Source organism: Hyaena hyaena, unplaced genomic scaffold, assembly GCF_003009895.1.
Source record: "Hyaena hyaena isolate Hyena2069 unplaced genomic scaffold, ASM300989v1 scaffold_23, whole genome shotgun sequence".
Taxonomy (NCBI): Eukaryota; Metazoa; Chordata; class Mammalia; order Carnivora; family Hyaenidae; genus Hyaena; species Hyaena hyaena.
The window spans coordinates 838,626-855,895 of record NW_024080655.1 but is presented as its reverse complement, the minus strand read 5'-3'; the positions used below and the strand labels follow the sequence as shown (position 1 = coordinate 855,895).

The 17,270-nt window shown below is 44.9% G+C and overlaps 1 protein-coding gene across 1 annotated transcript in view; it reads right to left on the bottom strand.

Moving 5' to 3' along the window:
• Positions 1-8,003: 8,003 nt before the first annotated feature.
• AGBL2 (ATP/GTP binding protein like 2) overlaps positions 8,004-17,270 on the bottom strand; it is a 47,246-nt gene continuing 37,979 nt past the window's right edge. The window contains exons 14-18 of the mRNA XM_039226697.1: positions 16,545-16,611; positions 14,658-14,765; positions 14,041-14,157; positions 10,252-10,335; positions 8,004-8,741 (exon numbers count right to left, since the gene is read on the bottom strand). Of these exons, the coding sequence (XP_039082628.1) occupies positions 8,568-8,741; positions 10,252-10,335; positions 14,041-14,157; positions 14,658-14,765; positions 16,545-16,611 (550 nt within the window). The 3' untranslated portion in view covers positions 8,004-8,567. The remainder of the gene's footprint in view (positions 8,742-10,251; positions 10,336-14,040; positions 14,158-14,657; positions 14,766-16,544; positions 16,612-17,270) is intronic.

Genomic DNA, 17,270 nt, shown 5'->3' with positions numbered 1-17,270 from the left:
GATTTGAACCTAGATCTGCCTCAGACTGGAAGTGTCCAAACTTCAGGGCACTTCAGTCACAAACCACAGGTGGTGCTTTAAATGTGGCTGGTCCAAACTGAGATGTGCGGTAGGTGTAAATACATACTAGATTTCAAACACTTTGTACAAGAAAAAGACACTGTAAAAGATCTCATTGGTATTTTTATATTGATTACATGTTGAAAAAAATTTTCGGATATTTCAGGTGAAATAAAATATATTATTAAAATTAATTTTAACTTGTTTCTTTTCACTTTTCCAATGTAGCTACAAAAATATTGAAATTATGTGGCTGGCATTATATTTCTATTGGGCAAGCACTGTTCTAGAATATTCATCTCATCATGAACTACATGGCCTTTTGTCTTCTGCAACACCACCTATCTTAGCTCTCTGAAGGTATCCTGGGCACTTGGGCTTCTCCCTCTACATACCCTGCCTGAGTGATCTCCACCGGCCCTTACTATTTGTATGCCATGTTGATGCTGGAGAAGGCTTCTCCTAAACCCCAGACCACTAGATTTGGCCATCTCCCCTTCATCTCCACTTCGTTCTCTTCTGTACCTCAAAGGCAACATGGCCAAAGTGAAGTTATTCTATTTTTTCTTAAACCAGAGCTTCCCTCTATATCCTGTATCTTGCTAAACAATAACACCATTGTTTTTACCATGTTTATAACTTCTCCCTCCCTTGCCCCTCCATGTCCAGAGACCACACCCTATAGACTCTACCTCCTAAATAAATCCATAAACCTCTCTCCATAAACTTTTTAAGAACTTCAGGTTATCATAGTTCTCCTAAATGATTCAATTTGGTCTCCCAGCCTTCAATCTTTAGCATCCTGATCTTCCTTTGATAGAGGGGCTGAGGTGAGCCCATTAGAAGGCAAATCTGAGCATGCTGGTCCCCTTGCTGGGTACCTCTCTTCTGCAGGATGGTCCATCTTGACATGGCCCTGCAGCCCTCTCAGCCTCCAATGATGGGTCCTCCCTGTTCCTTATGAATCTGGAACATTAACTGGCTGTCCTTGCTCCCTCCATGCCCATCACCTCCATGCCCACTTCTCAAACATTTGTCACCTGTCGGGACTCAGTTATATCCTATTTTTTAAGAAAAGGCCCCCTCTCAATAGTAGCCCACTATGTGAAACTGGTCTTTTTTGTGTTTAAAAACCATTTTTTAAATAATATTTCTTTATTTTTGAGACAGAGAGTGAGCACGCAAGCAAGTGGGGGAGGGGCAGAGAGCAAGGGAGACACAGAATCCTAAGCAGGCTCCAGGCCCTTAGCTGTCAGCACAGAGCTCAAGATGGGGCCCGAACTCACAAGCCGAGCTGTGAGATCATGACTTGAGCGAAAGTGAGATGCTTAACCAACTGAGCCACCCAAGTGCCCTGTGTAACTGGTCTTGATGCCATGTCTTACCAGGCAGACCTCACCAATCCTTTCTTTACATCATGCAGACTTCGACCTCAGCACCTGGACCACTTCAGTGCATCAGTCTGTGTCTTTGGCTGCCTTTTCTAACCAGAAGGATTTCAATTACAATCCACGAGAGGGAAAGAAAAGATAACAAGATTCAAAGAAAATGCAATTATTGCTTCACATAAACAAGTAATCCAGACGCAGGGCAGCTCCAGGACTGGTTAACTTATTCAGCAATTCACTGATGCCGTCAGAGGTGGCGCCTGACCGTCTCCCAGCTCTGCCGCCTCTGGTGCCGACTTTCAGGCAAACCACCTTTTGTAACGATGCCCCATAGAAGAGAACATCTTTCTTTCTTTTCTGCCCCTCAGTGGTCACTCTGTCAAAGTGCATCCAATTTCTCCATTACATAGTATTTTTTTGTCTTTCAACTAATAAGCAATCTGGGTAGACACTGTATTTATTTATTTGTTTCTTTGTTTTCTGAGTGGACACTTAAAATTTTTTTTAATGTTTTATTTATTACTGAGAGAGAGAGAGAGAGAGGGAAAGAGAGAGAGAGAGCATGAGCAGGAGAGGCTCAGAGAGAGAGAGGAAGATACAGAATCCAAAACAGGCTTCAAGCTCTGAGCTAGCTGTCAGCACAGAGCCCAACATGGGGCTCGAACCCACGAACTGTGAGATCATGACCTGAGCCGAAGTCGGACACTTAACTGACTGAGACACCCAGGCACCCCCTGAGTGGACACTTTAAAACCTGCTCCTCATCATATTTCCTCCTAAATTTAGCCTCCATGGGTAAATGTTGCCTGGTCCATTTCACTGTGATGGTTACAAAACTCCTGCACTCTTTCTACTCCCCCAGAATAAGAGCTCTCCTTTCTTTCCTTTTTCATGGGAACTCATTGATTTCTGATTTTTTTTCAGTGGGGCATAATTTATTAATATCCTTAATGATTTTGGTGCCTAATATCCCAGATTTGGCTGGTGACAACCCCTTTGAAGCTGGCTCCTTCATCTTGTGACATGCCTCCTACTTTTTTTTTTTTTTTTGACTAATCTCTTACTTTCTGGCATTACAACTTTTTCCAGGCTCTTCATCTCAGAGCTACAATGCCCCAGTCCTGAAATCAACCATTTCTCTAAAAAGTCCTGATTCCTTTTAGGAGAGGAATGGCATCAGAGAACAAGATCTCAGTCAAAATGTGCTTATTGCTAATAGGGTGTCATTGATTTTAGACCCTTTAACCAGATGGAGCTGAATACACAGCCATACCTGTATATACGCATATGAATATACTTATATATACAAATCATGAGTTCACACTGATATCTCCAATTCCAACGCACTGCCACGGGTTTTTCTTGTTTCTCTCCATTAAATATGTATATGTTTCTTCTTTCAGATAGACAATCTGACTCAACATCAACTCGTGTATTCATTTGCTCAAATCAAATACATCTAAAAGTTCCAGTACCATTTTGCCAATACCAACACACAAACAAACCCACTAAAGATGGTTTAGAACCTGTTTGCACTTTTCTTCCTACCCCCACCCCACCAGAGCCTGGCTTCTTACCCACTACTTCCTTGTTTGCGGGCAGGGTGATGGTCAACAGCGGGGTCAGGGCACTGGAGGAACTGGAAGTGGTGTGAAATAGCCCTGCCTGGGGAAGGATGAGGGAACTTCAGTTTCAGAAACGGAGAGTTAATTTCAGAGGCTGGAGGAGGTCCATGAGCAGTGGCTCCAGTTCACGGGAGGGCATGTTCTCCTGCAGCCATCTTGGCAGCCTTGCTGTAGAGGAGACAGATGGTCGGGATGGTTAGACTGATCCAAAGTTGAGGAACTACCAGGTGGAAGCAGCAGAAGGACAAGGAGCGAAGACTCTGGGGTGCTGGCAAGGAGTGGTTGACATATGTGCCCTGGAGTCTGAGCTGAATGGGGGAGCAAGTGAAGCCAAGAAGGAGAGAAGAGAGCGGCTGGGGCTTGAGCTGGGCTGTGAAGAGGTTTATTGAGGGAATTTCTGGTCACTGGGGATAGTCAGTTCAAGGACGGGGAGGAGAGATGGCTTGGGCCATATCTGGCTGGGGGGCAAGATGGGAGGGTCTATCCTTTGAGCAACCAGAGTGTTTGTTTCCCCAAGGAGCAGAGAGAAGACCACGCTGACCCCGGGCTGAAGAGGGAGGCTGTTTCAGGCACATTATTGCATGATCGACAGCTGTGAGAAGTGTTCAAATAAATGTGATTTTGAAAAATGAGGAGGCCTTGGAGATTATGTCACTAGAAGGGTCCAGAGCTCTTAAGCAACTGCACCCCTCCTCCCTCCCCCACCAGCCTGGGTGGGATTCAAAACCAGGTGCTTTAAATTTAAGTTGGTGAGCCTCTGTAACCGGCTGCCATGTTCTAACGCTAGCAGGATGTCTTCCTGAGTGGTTTTAGAGCAGAACAACTCTTGTTTTTCCACAGGGCAGGAATGGAGTCTCATGCGTCTCTGCATTCTCCGTAGTTCCCAAGTCAGTCACTGCTCAGTACATTCTTTCTGACGGATTTGTGGGAGTGGCACCTATCTCAGGGAAGAAGTATTGCAGTGAGTCCAAATTTTCAAGTAGTATTCAGGAGAGCCTGGGCGCTCAGTTGGTGGAGCGTCCGACTTCAGCTCGGGTCATGATCTCACAGTTTGTGCGTTCAAGCCCCACATCAGGCTCTATGCTGTCCAGACAGATCCTGGAGCTTGCTTTGGATTCTTTGTCTCCCCTTTTCTCTGCTCCTCCCCTGCTCACACTCTTTCTCTCTCTCAAAAATAAATAAACATCAAGTAGTAGTATTATTTCTATGTTCTTAGGGATCTTCCTTTCTTTTGATCCTTACTGAGCAAGCATTACTCTGGACATGTGGTGTATGCTTTGTCACTAGAGCTTTGTCTTGTAGACATACTAATTAAAACAATGCTTTTCTGAAACCAAGTCCTTGTGGAAGCTTAGTTCTCACAGACCATATGACTCAGCTGCACAGAGTTAAGTTGGAACCCACTTAAAGGGGAAAATTACCTCTGAGCTTCCTTTTAGTTGATCAGGCAGCAGGGAGGTGAGGGAAAGGGGATAAAGATGGTGGACCTCAGCAAGCACGAACAGGCGTGAGCTTATCTTCCCCAGGAATATTCCATTAAGAAACAGAAGTGTCCCTGGTGGAATGTAGCTCAGCTAACCCTAGTCATGCCTTACAGTTTGTCTTTGTAGTTTCGAGGACAGAGTAGGCTTTGTAGCATCAAAGGCATCCTGTGCAGAAGGTGCCAAGTCTCTGTGCTCTGGAAACATCTCTGCCACTCTAGGTAATTAAAGCAGAACTAGTCAGAGAACAATCTGGAAAACCAGAAGATAGCAGTTCTATTTCTGCAAAATGGAGCCTTACGTGTGGCATTTTTGCTAAAAGCTGGGATTAAAATTGGTGACAACATCACTAAACCAAAGATCACTGGTGGTTCTGGAGTGGCCAGGAATCAGTGGATCAAAATTCTCGTACTTTTTTTTTTTTTAATGTTTTCCTTATTTCTGAGAAAGAGAGAGACAGTGTGAGCAGGGGAGGGGCAGAGAAGAGAGGAAGATACAGAATGAGAAACAGGCTCCAGTCTCTGAGCTGTCAGCACAGAGCCCGATGCGGAGCTCGAACCCACGAACCGTGAGATCATGACCTGAGCCGAAGTCGGACGCTTAACCAACTGAGCCACCCGGCGCCCCAAAATTCTCGTACTTTGTAAGGGACAAATGGGGCAAGAAAACCCACCTAGAATTTCTTTTAAGGAGTCTCTATGTCCATACAGAGTTCCTGGATCTAATGATCCATCAAAACTTAAGAGTAATGTTTATTGTCATCACCTCACCTGTTTGAACTTGTTTCTACCCCTTTCAAGAGTTGCCACTTCTCCAAAAATGGAAATGAGTACTGCCACAGGACCTTGGTTGTGACTACAAGATCCCAAAGGTAAGGCTTCTAAAAAAAATACAGTTACCTGAAATCCTTCTCGAATCTTAAAAGGTACCATTAATGACTATATAGAGAAAATAGAGTATATAAAGTAGATTATTTTCCCCTTTTTATTTTATTTTATTTTTTTAATTTTTTTTAATGTTTTATTTATTTCTAGGAGAGAGAGAGACAGCGTGAGCAGGGGAGGGTCAGAGAGAGAGGGAGTCACAGACCGAAAGAGGCTCCAGGCTCTGAGCTGGCAGTCAGCACAGAGCTCTACGCGGGGCTCTAACCCATGAACCGCGAGATCATGACCTAAGCGAAAGTTGGACGCTCAACCGACTAAGCCACCCAGGCGCCCCTATTTTTCCCTTTTTAGAAAAAATATATTTTAAAGTTTATTTTGAGGTGGGGAGAAGGGCAGAGAGAGAGGGAGAGAGAATCCTAAGCAGGTTTCACACTGTCAGCGCAGAGTCTGATGCAGGGCTTGAACTCACAAACCATGAGATCACACTCTGAGCCAAAATCAAGGGTCGGATGCTTAAGAGACTGAGCCACCCAGGTGCCCCTAAATACATATATATTTTTAAGTAATCTCTATGCCCAACATGGGGCTCGAATTCATGAGCCCGAGGTCAAGAGTCACATGTCCTAACAACTGAGCCAGCCAGCACTACCCTGCCGCCTTTAACCTTTGTTGACAGCTGTTGAATGTAAGGTAGATCTTGGCCTCTTACTCGACTAAAATACTATCTTTTCTACTTTTCCCTGATTCCATTCTCATGATTCACTCTTAATGATCAAGATGCTTTGGGTTATTTCTCCTGCAGCATGAGATTGATTATGTTTACAAAGAATCAATCACCTTAGTTTGTCATTTTAAAGTTTCCAGCTATGGGCACCTGGGTGGCTCAGTGAGTCAAGCGTCCAACTTCAGCTCAGGTCATGATCTCACGGTTCAAGGGTTCAAGCCCTGAGTCAAGCTGTGTGCTGACAGCTCAGAGCCTGGAGCCTGCTTCTGATTCTGTGTCTCTCTCTCTCTCTGTGTGTCCCTTCCCCAGCTCGTGCTATCTCTCTCTCCCTCTCCAAAATAAACATTAAAAAAAAAAGTTTCCAGCTAGAGGCACCCTTCATAGCCTTCTACCAAAAGCAAAATGAGAAATGATAGGCACACTGGCTACTAGAGGCTGCAGCATGTCAATTCTGGTGGGGCACTTCTTCCTAACCATCCAAGCAGGAGAGCTTGCTTCTCTTCTAAAGAAAACAAACAGCTACTCCTTTGCAGGCCTGACTGCGCTGAGCAGGCCTCAAAATGGAACTGCCACAGTGTTTTGGTCATCATTGGATGTGGAGGCAGTGTCTGGATTACATGGATTCTCTCCTTGCCCTTTCAATGTCTTAGCATTCAGACCACATCTCTCAGGAAGCTCTCCCCTCTCCCCTGCAAGTTTGTTGCTTTCAAACAGCACTTAAAAATATCTGACCGTATATTCTGATATTTGATTCCAAATATATCATCATACTGGGGTGCTCTTTATGAACTTTCTCCAAAAGAAACAAATCTTTCTGAATAACTTTCAAACAAAGGTTTGCCCTCAGCAATTTGTAAACTATTGGGGGACCTGTCCTTGAAAGATACCCTCTTAGGTACAGAAAGGTGGGGTTTTAGACATGTGCTTTCTAGATACTTACAATGCTGAGTTTTAGGGTGTGGGTTTAGGTTTTAGGGCGTGAGTTAGGTGCGGAATAGGAGACGGGCTGGTGCCCACTTGTTTCGGCAGCCTGTGTACTAAAACCGATACAGATACTGAGAAGATTAGCATATGGCCCCTGTGCAAGGAAGATGTGAAAATTCCTGAAGCTTCCATCTCGAAACCAAACCAAACAAATGAAAAAGAGCTTGAGCAAATATCATTCTTTTTAAAAAGACTCACATAGGGGCGCCTGGGTGGCTCAGTTGGTTAAGCATCCAACTCTTGATTTCAGCTCAGGCCATGATCTCATGGTTGGGAGATCAAGGCCCACGTCGGGCTCCATGTTGACAGTGCAGAGCCTGGTTGGGATTCTCTCTCTCCTCTCTCACTGCCCCTCCCCTGTTCATGTGCTCTCTCTCTCTCTCTCAAAATAAATATTTCAAAAATTAAAAAAAAAACACACCGTGTGAGGGGGGTAGGATGGATAATATATGGGAACTCTCTGTACTGTCTCCTCAATTTCTCTGTAAATCTAAATCTGTTCTCAAAATAGTCTATTAATTAAAAATAAAAGGTACAGATTCTGGAATTGTAATAAAATTTGTGTTACCATGTGGTCCTAATCATTAGTCATCCAGGTAGTGGTGGTGGCTTGAAGGGGTTTACAAGCTATCGTGAAAAACACACCAGGAAACTTTCAATCCAGTGTGACAGGAAGAGGGGAAGGTCGTAGCAGGAGGCCTCGCATGAGCCAGAGCGGCCCTTCATCAGCATGACTGCAGCATGTTCACGTGACAGGCCATAGTTGGCTGACTGTGCTTGGTGCTCTCCAGAGATTAAAATATAACATACCTGTTCACTTAAAGTTATGCAGTTGATCAATCAAAGGAAACAACTGGTTAGAGAGAAAGAATTTTAATCAATGGGTTAAAAACATACGTGACCATGTAGAACATAATATATGTAAGACTAAATTCTGGCAAATACACGAATTGTTCTGTGTGGTTACACCTCCCCATGAGCCAACCTGATACTCACAGCCGGACCCTTCATTGCTAGAAAGCCTTGACACAAGACTTTTTAAACATAGCACACCCCCAGAATAGGTTTAAAATAGAATTGGAATAAGTTAAGAATAGCTCTTACCATTAATTTGCACATAATTTTAGGAGGAATATCTGTTGGTTAGAGTGAGGTATATCTGTGCTGTGGGTGCATGAGCACACACTTCAATTTCTGATAGAGGAAGCGCTTCTATATATCATAATAAAATTTCACTTTATGAAAAAATAATCTGATTCATGAGGTAGGAGTCCTGAGGGCACACACGCAATGTAACCACAGAGTGTAAGGTCAGTGCACCATGAGCGTACAACACAGCTCCCAATCACACAACTCCCCTGGTTACAAAATGCGTCTAGCCCCAACGTGCCGACGACATGCCGATGACGGCCAGGGCCCCCTTACGGGTACGTGTATACGTGCAAGGACGGGTACACCGTCATGGTGGCGCGGTCTCTCTTTGTGGCAGGATATCTGTTCCTGGACCAGTTTGGCTTCATGTCTGGAGCCGGCTCTTGGCTGGAGTTTGTGCTTCTCTTGGGAAAGCATGACACTGTGGATCTTGGCTTCTCTGTCTGTGCAAACAAGATAGAAAAGTTGAATCACTTGATGCTGCAATCTCTGAAGTTATAGTTAGGGCTGGGGTTGGTTTTATGAGGAGTTAGTGAGAAGGATTTGCATTTCCCCCCAAATGCCGAAGTACAGAGTCGTTGATGTCATTCCAGGGCAGACAGGAATCAAGCGTTTGCCTTAGTCCTTAAGAGGTCAAGGAAGGGTCCAAAGGCAATACTTTAATTGCCAAGTTCAAGTTCAACATCTACATTTCATAGGCTATCTAGAGACATCACACAAAGGGAAGAAGTCGGTCTGTCAAGGTGGGAGGCTGCCCCATTGTTTTCAGCTCCGCGGGTCTCTGCCCGCAAGCTAAACGCCACGTCTCTGTTAGAGGCACGCTCCGCCAGAAACTAAGAAAACGAAGGTAGAGGCCTGGATGGCCCTCACCCCCTACCCCGGGTTTAACTGAATCCCCGGTGACAGATTATTGCCCAACCAGCAGGTTTCAGCTGTGGGATGTGGTGTGAGCTGCCTGGAGACGCCCTGCAGCGAATGCTGAAGACGAGAGGGGACGGTTAGTGGCTCATCTGCCTGTTGGGACCGAATCCTCTTTGATTTGAATTTACCTGCGCCTCTCTTCCCACTCAGTCCCGGTTCTGTTAGGCCACGGGGGTGGGACTTTATCTTGCCGCCCCTCCCAGGGGGTGGTGGGCTTAAGGGAGCATTTAGATCTTACAGTCCTCAAGGGCCCTGCCCCACTTACACTCTCCATAAGATGCCGAAGGCTAAATGGGAGCGCCAACCTGAGAGTCCCAAACAGCTGCCCTGGGAAGACAGCAGGGACGCCGTCTTGGGAGAGCCCTCCACGCCCTCTCTCGCTCACTTACTCAGTGGTGCTCAATCTCGTTCACTCGGGGCACATGTGAGCAGCACCCGCCCTTGGGCGGCTTCCTAGCTGTTTCTCCACCTTTCCCCTCTTTCTCAGGAAAAAACACGCCAGTGCAAATGAGCAAGAGAGATGTTATTCAGGGATAAAGATCAACTCATTCTACCTTATTCCTTTTTTTTTTACCTTATTCCTTTTAAAAAGGAAACCATTCACAAACCTCGGTATTGAACGATCACTGGTAACACTGGACGGGAGGCACACCTCTCAGCTGATGGCTGCACCCCAGTTTGTTGCTAACATGTCCTGCCTGGGGTTGAGAACCGCTGCATTATTCGCTACTGCTGTTTTACATGAAACGCTGCCCTGGAGTTACAAAATAATAGCCGTCTAACAAATGTTGGTTGAAATAAAACTAAATTCTCCACGGCAAGCTTTGAGCTCTAGGGGGGATTCCTCCTGTCCTGCGGTGCCTCATGGGCTGTGCCCCCCGGTGGTCAGGGCAAACTGCACCTGAGAGGAACAAGCCCCACGAGGTGAGCTGTGCACCGTGGATCACGACCCCTCCAGATCACACAAGACACTTGAAAACCAAGTCAAGTTAATTGCTGGCATAGAGGTGTGTATATAAATTAGTGAAATACCTGAATTCTCTCTTTATTCTTAGTCAGAATCAAGGAGGTCATTTTTGATGGGTCCAGCAAGGTGCCTTTGTCTCTTCCATGTAACTGTGATTGAAATAGATAAGCACTTTCTCACTACGTTTCCCACTTGCACCAGTGTGATTATATAGAATATACACTGAGTGGTTTTTGAAACATTCTTTCTAACATTTATTTTTGAGAGAGAGAGAGAGTGTGTGTGTGTGAGCAGGGGAGGGGCAGAGGGAGACGGAGACACATAATCTGAAGCAGGCTCCAGGCTCCACATAGCAGAGAGCCCTACACGGGCCTTGAACCCATGACCACAAGATCATGACCTGAGCCAAAGTGGGACACTTAACTGAATGAGCCACCAGGCACCCTGAGTGGTTTTTTAAAACTTTTTAAAGTTTATTTATTTTGAGAGAATGCACCAGCTTGAGCCACAGAGGGGTAGAGAGAGAGTGAGAGAGAAAGAATCTCAAGCAGGCTCCATATTGTCAGCGTGGAGGCTGATGTGGGACTTGAACTCACGAACTGTGAGATCATGACCTAAGCTGAAATCCAGAATCAAGACGCTTAACTGACTGAGCCGCCCAGGCGCCCCACTGAGTCTTTTTCTTTTTTAAAGTTTATTTATTTTGAGAGAGAGAGAGCGCAAGCGCGCACAAGCAGGGAAGGGGCAGATAGAGCGGGAGAGAGGATCTTAAGCAGGCTCCACACTGTGGGCACAGAGCCCAATGCAGGACTCGAACCCACAAACCGTCAGATCATGACCTGAGCGGAAACCAAGAGTCAGATGTTCCACCAACTGAACCACCCTGGCGCCCCTCCATTTACTCACACATGTTAATTCATTACAATACTGTACACAGGGAGAGAGGCAAGACACAAATGAGTAATAATTCAAAGAAAAGAAGGAAACTAATTGTTTATGGAGTACCTACCGCATGCCAGGCATTTTACACAGTTTCACATCTACTTTTCTCAACACCACTGATGATGTAGAGATTATTACTCCAACATTTTAGATGCAGAAACTGAGTCCCAGGGTGGTGCAGTCACTCAGGGAAAATGATAGGCTGGAATCTGAACTCAAGACAGACTTGAAAGCTATGATCTTGTGCTGTCACACCAGATACCAAATGGCCCTCCCTGCTGAGCAGAGCAGCCTCTGCTGAAGTTCTTCAGTATGACCTTGTTATATCACTGTTAAACACAGGGCAGCACTGTGCAGGAAAAGTCTATTTTGCACCATCTACTAAGAACTGTATACTAACTACTATATCAAAACGTACTTATTTAAAACATTTTTAATGTTACTTTCTCTTGAGAGAGAGCGCCTGTGTGATCAAGGGAGGAGCAGAGAGAGAGGGAGAGAGAATGCCAAGCAGGTTCTGCATTGTCAGCACAGAGCCCCAAACAGGCCTCGATCTCGCCAATCATGAAATCAAGAGTCAGATGCTCAACTGACTGAGCCACCCAGGAGCCCCTTATTTTATTTTATTTTATTTTATTTTTTACTTTTTAAAAAGTTTATTATTTATTTTAAGTAATCCCTACACCCAACATGGGGCTTGAATTCATGGCCCTGAGATCAAGAGTTGCATGTTCTTCTGACCGAGTCAGGCAAGCACTCCACCAAAACTTGTTTTTATACATAAAAAACACAAGGATTTTCTAGTCACACAATACCAGAGTACTAAAAAATGATTGGGTGCCTTTCCTCTGTGCTCTTTCTGCATCCTACTCTGTGACATAATTTCCTGCTTCCTTGTTAAGATGCTCAGTAGACTCTAAGGTCCCTACGGCAGAGATGGCGTTTTGTTCAACGTTGCATTCCCAGCACACAGCAGAGCGTGTGGCATGTGGTGGTTACACAGTGCAATCTGTTGACTGTGGGATAACAGATGAAGCTGCCTGCTCTTACGCTCTGGGTAAAAAAAATCACAAAGCACCTACGTCTGTAGTCAGACTTCAGTAGTGGCTAATCCAAAACAGTGTCAATGTCCCTACTAATTTTAATGATCCCCCGCTCCTGGTGGCATTGACAGGGAAGGGAGACATAGACGGCTATTGTATTCTTCAGCCTATGGGAGAGATTGCTAATTGGAAAAATCAGAGAATTTGGAACAAAGAGTCAAAGAGGGAGCAGAATAGAGAGCTCAGAAATAAAGTCATGAATATACGGTGCATTAATTTCTTACCAAAGAGCCAAACACTTACAATGGGGAGAATTGGTCTCTTCAATAAATGGTATAGGAAAAACTAGATGTCCACATGCCAAAGAATGAAACCGTATGCCTATCTTGTACCATACACAAAAGTCAACTCAAAATGGATTAAAGAGTTAAACTTAAGGGGTGCCTGGGTGGCTCAGTCAGTTAAGCGTCTGACTTTAGCTCAGGTCATAATCTCACAGTTCGTGGGTTTGAGCCCTGCGTTGGTCTCTGTGCTGACAGCTCAGAGCCTAGAGCCTGTTTCAGATTCTGTGTCTCCCTCTCTCTCTGACCCTCCCCTGCTCACGCTGTCTCTCTTTCTCAGAAATAAAAAAAATTAAAAAAAAATCTTTTAATTAAAAAAGAGTTAAACTTAAGACTTGAAACCATCAAACTCCTAGAAGAAAACCGAGGAGGTAAGCCCCTTGACATTGGTCTTGGCAATGATATTTTGGATTTGATCCCCAAAGCAAAAATAAGCCAGTGGCACTACAGCAAACTAAAAAGCTTCTGCAAGGCAATGGAAATCACCCACAAAATCAGAAGGCCGGGGCACCTGGCCGGCTCAGTCAGTAGAGCGTGTGACGCTGGATCTCAGTGTTATGAGTTTAAGCCCCATATTGGGGGCAGAGACTATGTAAAAAAAAGTTTTTTAACCCAAAAAACAAAATTAGAAGGAAACCTATGGAATGAGAGAAAATATCTCTCAAATAGTGTTATTCAGTCTTTAAAAAGGAAGGAAATCCTACCGTCTGTGACAACATGGCTGAAACCAGAGGGCATCAGCTGAGCAAAATAAGCCAGACAGAGAAAGTCAAATACTGCCTGGTACCGCTTACGTGTGGAACCTAAAGTAAAAGGTCACACTCATAGAAACAGAGAGTAGAATGGTGGTTGCTGGGGATGGGGGGAGGGGGGAGAAGATGGTAAAAGAGTATAAACTTTCAGTTATTGAAGAAAAAAAAGTTAACTATGTGAGGTGGTGGGAACCCTCTCACAGTGTGTACATATACCAAATATCACATTGTATATTTTAAATATATTACCCCCAAAAAGTATTTTTTAATGTTTATTTATTTTGAGAGAGAGTGAGTGAGAGTACATGGGGAAGGGGCAGAGAGAGAGAGAAGGAGAAAATCCCAAGCAGGCTCCCTGCTATCAGCCTAGAGCCCCACTCGGGGCTCGATCTCATGAACTGTGAGTTCATGACCTGAGCCAAAATCAAGAGTCAGGCACTTAACCAAATGAGTCACCCAGGTACTCCATGTAGGAGTTAAAAGGTTTTTTTTTTTGTTTTTTTTTTTTAATGTTTTACCTATTCCTGAGAGAGAGAGAGACAGAGCATGCACAGGGGAGGATCAGAGAGAGAGGGAGACACAGAATCTGAAGCAGGCTCCAGGCTCTGAGCTAGCCATCAGCACAGAGTCCGACACGGGGCTTGAACCATGAAATCATGACTTGAGCCGAAGTCGGACGCTCAACTGACAGAGCCACCCAGCCGCCCCGGAGTTAAGTTTTGACACATTCTCCATGTAGGAGTTTAAAAAAAAAAAAGGTCAAACAAAACTACTACCTCATTCAACCTTGGTTTTTCATTTCTCATCACTGAAGAACTGGCATTCTCTGAATTTCTGAAAAAGGCAGGCTGTTTTTGCAGAGTAGAAGCAAACCCTGCCCTTTCCTGGAAGGACTGAGTGCAAAGAGAATATTTTTCAACTGATCCATTGCAATTAATCTACTCATAACTGACCCCATCCGCCCAACAGTAAAATTCACACACCGGAAAGCCTTTTCATCTTTAGGAAGCAGTGGCCTCTGGGAGAAGAGTGGGAAGGAGCCAGCCTGGACCAGGCCTGACGCCTCAGCCACACAGCAACCCCGGACCAGCTCCAGCCACCACTTCTCCAGGAGCCCCGTTTCTTCTGGAAATCCAGACATGGCCAAAATCCAGACCAAAGTGCCACGGCAGAGGGTAGTGCAGAGGCCGTGGTGGAAATCCGCACAGAGCCGTCCAGAGGACCCATGCAAGAGCTCTGAGATCAAAGCAGCTTCCCTGTGCCCCGCTCCCCATTCCCCTTCTGGCTGAGAGTGATGCTAACTGGGTCCTGCTCCCGCTGTGGAAAGCTCTTTACGCAGATCAGGCCGCGGAAAAGGGCAGCACAGCCTTCTTACCAGGGCATCTTCTGTTACCTTTAACTCCTGCATCAAATTATTTTTCTGATGCTGCTCATTTCGCTGTCTCCTAGTCTGAAGCGGCTTCTTTTTTTTCTTCTTAGACATCTTCTTCTTTTGATTCAACTATTCCAGAAAGCACAGAGAACCTAGTCACTGAGGATTCCGGAGGAAGGCCCACCTGCATGCCGCACTCTCTCACGCAACACTCAGGAGAGGAGGGCTCCCCCAGGATGTGCGCCCTCCCGGGGCTCAACTGCCGCTGGTTTGGAGGACACACAGTTCAGGTGCCTCGTTATCAGAGTCCACTCCCCATTTAACACCCTCGAATCCCGCCGTTACAGGTATGCTGCCCAAGGGACACCTATACTAATATCCTAACATCCATTTTACACATGAAACCAGAATACTTATGGCAACAATGTCGGGTACAGACAATGCTGATTATCAGGTGTGTAGTTAAAAGAGTCAGTTTGGCTGCTGCACAAGATGGCTTTGATAATGAAGCAAGTGAAGCCCAGGACTGACTTTCCAGGGACCTGTTGTGTAGTGAAGCCTATATCCATGTTGTTGCTGTAAACCCAGCTGAAAAAATGATAGGGTCCAGTCTGATTTGGCTGTCTCCACCTGCCATAGCCTTAATCTCACCCTATGATAGAATTATTTCTTCTTCTTCTTCTTTTTTTTTTTTTCTTTGAGAGAGAGAGTGAGAGGGGTAAAGGAGCAGAGGGGGAGACAGAGAATCTTAAATAGGCAGGCGCTAAGCTCAGCATGGAGCCTGACCCGGGGCTTAATCCCATGACCCCAGGATCATGACCCGGGCTGAAATCAAGAGTTAAAACGCTCAACTGACTGAGCCCCCCAGGAGCCCTGTATGATGGAAATATTTTTTAATGCAACTATGAAGTCATCTGCATAATGAACTGCAACAAATATATCATCTATGTGATAAGACTGTGAATGAGATGGGGCAAAGAAAATTTAATGTATGGAAGTATAAAAAACTATTTAAGACTATATGAATAAAGAAACACTTTTTGGGGGCACCTGGGTAGCTTAGTTGGTTGCACATCTGACTCCTGATTTTGGCTCAGGTTATGATCTTGCACTTCATGGGATTGAGCCCCGAGTCGAGGTCCATGTTGACAGTGCAGAGTCTGCTTGGGATTCTCTCCCTCCCCTTCTCTCTGCCCTTTCCCTGCTCATGTTCTTCCTCTCTCTTTCTCAAAATAAATAAACTTTTAAAAAAGTTTTTTTAAAGTATGGGTCATTTTTAACAACTTCTATCTCTTAAAATAGTTTTGTTTTTTTTTTGTCTTCTTAGGTAAACTCTATACCCAACATGGGGCTTGAACTCACAACCCCAAGATCAAGAGACAAACTCTAACTCTTAAGATGTTTTTCACTTTTAGTTAAACTTTCTAAAAAAATTTTATTAACTTTGTAATAACGGAGTCTTCACATTTCCCCCCTAGATTTTAAAAAGGAAAGTTACTAAAAACAAATAATTAGGGATGCTTGGGTAGGACATAGTTGGTTAAGCAACTGACTTTGGCTCAGGTCATGATCTCATGGTTTGTGTGTTCAAGCCCCACGTCCAGCTCTGTGCTGACATCTCAGAGCCTGGAGCCTGCTTCAGATTCTGTGTCTCTCTCTCTCTCTCTCTGCCCTTCTCTGACTTGCACTCTGTCTCTCTTTCTTTTTTTTGAAAAAAAGTTTATAAATAAATAAACAAACAGAAAGTTATAAAAATGAAAGACTCCAGGGCAGGGTAACTAGTTAGGATGCATTTGGTATATTTTCTGCAGATTTTAGGATAGTGGAAAATTCCATCAACTTAACCAGGAGGCTTATGCTTTCTGTAAGGTTGCTACTTCCTGAGTGGAAGGGTCTGTATTATCTTACCTCCTCTGCTATGTTCAGTAGGTGAACAGGGAGACCTTCTGAGAGGGAACTATCAGAACCACTGGTGCTGTTTCCAGAAGGAAAGAAGAAAGGGAGATGCTTTTACTAACGTCTAGGAAGTACAACATTTACCAGACCAGCAGCGTGGGATTAACACCCAGTCCACTATTTGCCCCCAGTGCCTGCATTTCGACGACTAGCAATTCTTTTTTTCTTTTTTTTTTTTTAATGTTTTATTTATTTCTGAGAGAGAGAGAGAGACAGCGTGAGCAGGGGAGGGTCAGAGAGAGAGGGAGACACAGAATCTGAAGCAGGCTCTGTGCTGACAGCTCAGAGCCTGATGCGGGGCTTGAACCCACGAACCGTGAGATCATGACCTGAGCTGAAGCTGGACGCTTAACTGACTGAGCCACCCAGGCGCCCCTCGACGACTAGCAATTCTTGACAAACATATTCATTCATTCATTCATTCTGAACACGCACTCTGTGCTAGGCAGTGAGTGCGTCGAGAGCAGAGATGAATGTGGCAGAGCCCCTGGCCCCAAGGAGTCTGTCATCCACATGGCAAAATAAGCACTGGCCAGGTGGGTAAAGCTGCCCGTGGCAGTGACTGTGGGAGACTCTGCGGCCCTAGAGATTACCAGAGGACTGTGATGTGTTTGAAAGCAGGGCTTGTTTCATTCATTCCTTTATTTTTAAATATTTTTTTAACATTTATTTATTTTT